Source organism: Telopea speciosissima, chromosome 11, assembly GCF_018873765.1.
Source record: "Telopea speciosissima isolate NSW1024214 ecotype Mountain lineage chromosome 11, Tspe_v1, whole genome shotgun sequence".
NCBI classification, from domain to species: Eukaryota; Viridiplantae; Streptophyta; class Magnoliopsida; order Proteales; family Proteaceae; genus Telopea; species Telopea speciosissima.
In genome coordinates, this window is record NC_057926.1 from 4,675,177 (window position 1) to 4,682,268 (window position 7,092).

At 34.5% G+C, this 7,092-nt stretch overlaps 1 protein-coding gene across 1 annotated transcript; it reads right to left on the reverse strand.

Annotated features, from left to right (window-relative positions):
• Nucleotides 1-260: 260 nt before the first annotated feature.
• LOC122646537 (purple acid phosphatase-like) lies at nt 261-6,877 on the reverse strand. Its single transcript, XM_043840107.1, has 8 exons — nt 6,651-6,877; nt 4,337-4,537; nt 4,111-4,222; nt 3,789-4,018; nt 2,623-2,761; nt 2,147-2,367; nt 722-840; nt 261-586 (listed from the first exon to the last, which is right to left on the reverse strand). The coding sequence occupies exons 1-8, from the start codon at nt 6,822-6,824 to the stop codon at nt 391-393; spliced, it is 1,392 nt and encodes a 463-aa protein (XP_043696042.1). The 5' UTR covers nt 6,825-6,877; the 3' UTR covers nt 261-390.
• Between the last annotated feature and the right edge of the window lie 215 nt (nt 6,878-7,092).

The window sequence follows — 7,092 nt, forward strand, 5'->3', positions numbered from 1 at the left end:
CTATCCCATTTTCCATGTGATAAGTATTTGTATCGGATCAGAGATACCTCAAAATTTGTTAGACTAGAAAAAACTTCCCCTATTTTAGCTTTTTGGAGTCTTCGAGTTCTAGTTGTAAAAATAATTTAGTACATCCATAAAAGATTGGAAACAGATTAACTAGCTTATGATGTTGGAATATTTCAAGCTCTCTTTTAAGACTGTTAAAACTAAGATTTTATTGCATAAACCAAATACTTTGGACAAATAGCCTCATATGATGAATAGAAGGGAATGCTCAGTCACATTTAAAGTAGACATGGAGTAGCAAAAAGGGAAAATTTCGGTCACATATAACTAGTGACTGATACTTATTTTTTGAAAACAAAGTGAAAGAAGACTCGTTTACAATCACACTGGAGTGGTGGTTTCATTCACAGGATACCAGTATCTATTGTGAAACCATAATGAATCTGCTTCTACAGCATAACCATCTTGATTTCGATTCCATCCGAAGAAAGCATGGGTACGGTTCTTAATAGAAAAAATACCATGACCATAACTGGCTTCACGAAATGCAGAATAATATGGTTGTGGATATTGCAGGCTGCACAATTTGAAGGAATAAAATTAGAAATAAATATTAATGTTTTATATACCATGAATACAATGAAGCTAGGATAAAAATAATAGAGCAAACATAAACCATATATAATGCCTATTTTAAACAAGTTGTTCTTACGCTGCTAGGCCTTCAATATTTCCTCCATCGCCAATTGTTATGTATACAGGTGCATTTGGATTGTATATAGGTGTGCATAGGCCATTTGTAATGTTGTATGCAATGTTTGACACTCGTTCCTGTAATGAATATTCACCACTATTAAAAAAGAACAAGTTTGATACCATGATATTCTCTTCCCCTTACAAAGGATGAGGATATAGCAAAGTCGAAGTATTGCACAAGAGCTTATTCTAACAACCACTAATTTTCAATACATTTTGCTAGATTTCACTATTGGAGGTTTTTTTTTTCTTTTATTTTTATTTCATTCCTAATTCAAGTTTGAACTACAACTTTTCAAGGGAACTTAAATAATAAAAACATTAGAAAAAACATTGCAAATGTAAGAAGTATGTTTTCAGAATCTGATACTTCAATCATGGAGCCTCTATTTCTAAACTGGTGGCGAGAAACGAATTTAAATTATATTTGTAACTTTGTACAACTTTGTGTTGGATATGTGTGTCCATTGAACTCAATTTGAATAGTTTAAAATGAATTCCTTCTTATCATTGTTTGTGCAATTGTATATGCTCTAAGTCTAGACCTTAAATTGTTCGAACCTAAGGACAAAACTAGGCATTCAGTTCATATGGTTGTTACATTGTATAGTTCTAGTGAATGAGATTCCAGATATATAAGTGTAAATACTCATATATTATGCGTATCAAACTGGATAATCCACGGTCAAGATCCCCTAATAGCATGTTTCCAACTGATTAGAGTTATAGACGGTGTTAGTATTCCATGTACCATTGACCGGTCGAATGATATTGTGAAGTCGAGAGAATAAGAAGTAACTACTTTTATCAATTTGTGGGTTTTGTATTCCCACCCGTTTAGGGTAGTGTAATAAATAAATAATTTACTTATCACTTAAGTTGTTTTATTTTTTGGTAAATAATAAGGAGAATCCAACAACCCTAGCAGGATCACCCGTTATGATCTCCTCACTTGGCTTGTGGGTCCGACTCATAATTAGGGTTCCCTTATCTATATATTGATGCTAAGGCGAAGGAGAAAGGTAACGATCAGAGAAATTTGAGTTTTGAATCTCTCTTTTCCTTCTTTCCTACGACTTATATTTTGAAACCTAATCTCCATTGCTAAAGAAGGGGGACCCAGAATACTGACTGAAGACAACTACAAAAGTGTTGAAAGCCTCAAGTGTTATTGTGCTTGTAACACTAGGGAGTAATTCTAAACCCTTCTTTGTTTATTTCGAATACCCTAATGCATCCGAGGATCAGGTCCTGTGACTAAAAAGATGCACTATCCTTAGAAAACATTATCAGCCCCTACTACAAATTTTAAGATCTTTCCTACAATTCAGAATAGACATGTTGAAACAAAGTATCATAAAGAGAAAGTACAGTAACTTACAGATCTTTCATATGCATGAACATGGCCAGCAAATACGACATCAACTTGGTATTGTACGAACCATGCTTCAAATGCTAATCTCATAGGTTCTCCTTCCATATAGGCATTGAGGTAGCTGTTATACAATGGTGAATGCACAAGGATGATCAACCATGGTGTCTCAGTCCTATTCACATTGGCTAGCTCATTTTGAAGCCAAGTGTACTGAGCACTGTACTTGCCTGGAAGCAGAAGATAAGTAGATTTTATTATCAAATAATCTTACATATTCAAATCAATCTAAACCAATTGTTACTTCTAATATGATTTTTTATCGAGAGCGCGTTTAGATGTATAAGATCAAGCTATATTCATAAATTAGATAAATTACAGTCAAACCTGTAACTACTATGATGTTTAGAAATTGTAACCAACCATTTAGAATGTAGAATGTTATACATTTTAGTTAAACAATTAAACAAACTTTCCAGCCTTACTAAATGCTGAATATGAAGCAAGGACGATGATATATGCTGAAGCTCGCTTGATTGAATACCAAAATGGTTCAATACTTCCTGAAGAATTATATGGCGTCTGAAATCGGTTTGTAAAGGGCTTGTAAGGTACAGTTTCACCCTACAACAAATCAAATCACCATTGTTAGTTTATACATATATTCTAGTTATTGTCTGTATTTTGAGATTTAAAATCCATTATATGAATGAAATGAGCCTAAAGTATCAAATAGAATCAATAGTAACAATGGACTAGGTTTGTTCTCATTCAAAGTTCTATTGTATTCCTTTTTCACATAGAATGTTGTGACATATTCTGACAGGCCGGGATGAAAATCATCTGTGTATGAAGGAGCACAATTTTTAGTTCATGTAAAAATGAAACTCTTAATCCTCTAATGCTTGTTAGCTAATAAAAAGGATATCAGTTTACATTGGAATCATTGCGTAGCTATTTTATCATAACCAGAGAGGAACACCCCACTAGTTGCAAAAAGCTTCAGCAAGTAGCTGAAAAAAGGGTAAAAGTTAAGAGGTTGCTTCATATGAATTGGATCCTAGTAGTATATATGCAGATTCAAACATAGAACTACTTGCCTCTACTTTAAACTCATAACTGAAGATCACACCACTCTACAACTATTGCTATGCCACTGTTTTCTTTCTCTCTCTCTCTCATCTCTTCTCTTACCGGTTGTACTGTATTGAGGTTTGTTTATCCCTATTTGCAGTCTTCCATCTTCTTCTTCCTTGAGTAGCAGTGATGCTAGCGTATTGAATCCTAGAGGTGAACAAGTAGAGAGGGCTCTGTATGTGTTTGTTCAATTGTTGCTGATTGGTAGTAGAGGAGTTAAGTTCCCTAAAAGGCCTTGCACTTGTGATGTTCAGTGTAATTATTCTTCCTTTTCCATATGATGGAATTTTTGGATATCCTACACTTATGTGAGGCTTGATCCTAGGGTTAATACGATTAGAGAATTAAATTTATCTTTCCACTGCACTACCCAATATATGAACTCTCTTTCATTGTTATGAAATCAAACAACCTTGGTTAATTTGATAAACATGCTGATGGAAAATGTTACTCAATTTCGATCTAGTTGTATATTAGGGTTTGGATAGGGTTTGGATAGGGTTTGAGTGCTTACATATTGAATATCCAAGTCGACCTCATGATTTCCTACTGTCCATATCCAAGGTTGATAAGCAGCACTTCTTTCTATGAATCTGCCCCATGTATCCCACCTAGTGTTGTCATGAAATGGATAGTTATCTGCATAAGAGAAGTCACCAACATACAACACTGTTTGCCCCTTCAAAGGGTTCATTTGGTAATGAGTAAGTGTGGTATTTGAATTCAAAGTCTGACCAAGGTCCGCTGCAAATAATGTAATAGACTGTGAGATTCACATGAAAGAAATTTTAATGTACACTACTGGAATTGTTCAAGCAAGTGATGAGAGTAATTACATATGAGACCAAATGTATAAGGAACATCAGGCCCAACTGGTGGTGGAGTTATAAACGAAAATTGTCGTGTGGTGTTTCCGACCCCGACCTCGTAGTAGTATGTCGTGTTAAACTTCATAAATGAAAGCAAAGAGAAAAAGAAGAGTTTAGTTCTTATTAGATTCATTCTAATTTCTCACTTGTAGCTAGCTAGGATAATTGCTAGGCACAGGAATGCATTGACCACCTCCAAGTTATTGATGGTGCAGTGATGGATAAAGCCCGAAGAATAGTTGTAGTACTTGTAGGTCAAGTAGAAGCCCTCTGCACTGTATGTCATCGTGCTGTTCTCAGCCCAGTAAAGAACAGTGCTGGAGCCTGGTTCTTCTTGGGTGAGCCAAGACACAATCATACTCTGCCCTACAAGGTCTCCTTGAGTTATATGAACCTAGTAAAAACAAGCTTCACAAGTTAGAAAAAGTAAAACCTAAAACTTTAACGTAGGAAATATTGTTTGAAAGCTTGAATTATTCCCAATACTTCGTTTAGGAATCCAATCTCCTACCATTTTTATTTATTTATTTATTTTTTGTTTTTTTGTCCAACAGACCTTTTGAGCCAAGTTCCCTTAAATTGGAAAACCGGATTTTGACTGGGCTGAGTCACCCGAGTCGAGTCAAAACTTTAGAAAATCTAGTCAAGAGTCATGTAGACTAGGTCAGGGTAAAAAATGATGAGACTCGATCATAAATCGTCTGAGTCAAATAAGACGCAGTATTTTTACACGAGTGATGACAGACGTGGCGAGTTTAATCGTTGTTTGAAAAATCATAAAGCTTTTTCTTGTTTTTTTGGTAAAAAAAAACGATAAAGCTGATTCGCTTAGAAACTGAGTTGAGTAAAATAGTAATCTGTATTCTAAAACAGTAAGAAACACTCAACTCCTTGTCTCTTTTCTTTTGTTCAATGGTATGAACTCAAAATTCATTGATATGTGATTCCTTTTTTTTTTTTTTTCTGGTTTTCCCATATTTTTTGTTTTGTTTTTTTTTTTTTTTTACTAATTTATACATATTTATTATATTATAAATAAGAAAAAACATGAGTCAACTTGATCGATTTTGACAAGACCGAGTCACTAGGTTTTTCTGAAAGACAAGTCGAGTCAAAAAACCTAGTATTCTTCCCTTGGTTCTCAAAGTAATTTTCAAATAATTATAAAATACATGGACATATGAGATTGGCCTAAATTTTATACATGATTTTGGACTTGACATCTCCTAATAGCATGATACAAACAAGCTCCAACTGGATCTAAGAATTGAAGAGCATTTATAAACCTAAATGAGTGTACTTTTCCTTCACCAACGATGTAAGAAAATTCTTTTCTATATATAAATATTTCCAAACCTCAAAAAGAATAAAATGGCAAAATAATTTGACATGTAGCCTTCCAACGAGTTCCCCAATAAAGCTAATGGTCAAAATGTCACATCATCTAATTCATGCGATATAAAAGTACTGTGTGTGGGAATGGGTTTCTACCATGGGTGCGTGTAAACTTAATCTGCAATGATAAAAAAATAAAAAGAAGGGAAAAAAAACTTTGTCCGGTTCTATGAGATCTCTCTGTTCCCCATATAAAAAGACCCCTCTACCCCCTTATTTTGAGGAAGACAAATATAGACACATAGAAGTGTTGGCACCCGAATAGAAAACTGCTTCCCTAAAAAGAAATAATAAATGTGAGATGTTTGTTTCCCGTTGATTCTTAGAAGGTATAAGACCCCAAGGAACAAAATGAATAGCATATTTCCTTTAAGCATACATACACCACATAGAGCTAAGCTACACAATATTATGAATGTCGCTTTTCATTTCATTTTTTTATTTATTTAAACATAATTCTAACAAATGATAATGTCAAATTTAAGTAAATATATTAAAACAGAAATTACTAATGGTTTGATTCAGAAGAATAACCAGTTGCTAACTTGGTATCTCTCACTCACAAACACATAAGGGTGTCAAAGTCAAATCGGAACCAAAACCGAACTGGACCAAATAAGCCAAATCGAACCGAATAAAATGCGATTACGTATGAGTATCGGACTTCCGAATGAATTCGATTCTTGGTTCGGTTCCAATTCCAGCATAGGAACCGAATTTGGATATTCGCATATTAAGTATATTACTATATTATGATACTAATATATTATAGTATATATTACAAATGTTAGTATTAGATTACTATAATATTATAGTATAATAATATATTATGCTATATATTGTATATTATAGTATATGGACTGAGTACAAGAATTGGAACCGAACCGTGTAAGGGCCGAATAAAACCGAATATTGAACGGAATAAGAACCAAAACCAAACCAAACTGAGCAAGTTCAATTCTAGTATCGAATTTCAGAACCGATTCGATTCTCAGTTCAATTCCGAATCACACCAACACTGTCTAAAACCGAACCAAATAGTCGATTCCAAACCGATTTACACCCTTAAACACACACAAAAGAGAATAGAGAGAGAGAAAGAGAGAGAGAACCTGCTGTGGTGCATTGTAACCTGGGGGCACACTAAAGACATCACTGTTGAGTGGCATATCAACGGATGGGTAAGTAACCTTTACATAACTACTAGTGACTCCTCCATTGCAAAGCAGAGCCGAACTCAAGAAAAACCCCACAAGAACTATTGCCTGAGTTCCCCAATTCTCCATCTTTGCCAATTTTGCAGCCACAGTTCCAAGCCTCCAACTTAGTGAGAATTAAAATCCAATGACCCATATATATAGAGCTTCTGAATCAGTTGACGTGAGAATCATTCAGAGAATATTCACTACTTGTTCTCTTGATATGTGGGGAAAATAAAAAGAATGGAGGAGACAGAGAGAGATGGCATGCTCTTGACTGATTGTAAAGTGATAGTTCACTTTCATGGCATGGATTATTTAGTTGTGGTAGGAGTAATCAAACTGAATAATGTGG

What these genes read in the sequence shown, in the direction of transcription:
- LOC122646537 (XM_043840107.1), bottom strand. Translation starts at nt 6,824, where the DNA reads ATGGAGAATTGGGGAACTCAGGCAATAGTTCTTGTGGGGTTTTTCTTG. An exon ending in TCGACTTGGATATTCAATAT is followed by an intron (nt 2,762 to 3,788) that starts GTAAGCACTCAA and finishes GATTTGTTGTAG; the next exon opens with GGTGAAACTGTACCTTACAA. An exon ending in TTCATGCATATGAAAGATCT is followed by an intron (nt 841 to 2,146) that starts GTAAGTTACTGT and finishes TATTCATTACAG; the next exon opens with GAACGAGTGTCAAACATTGC.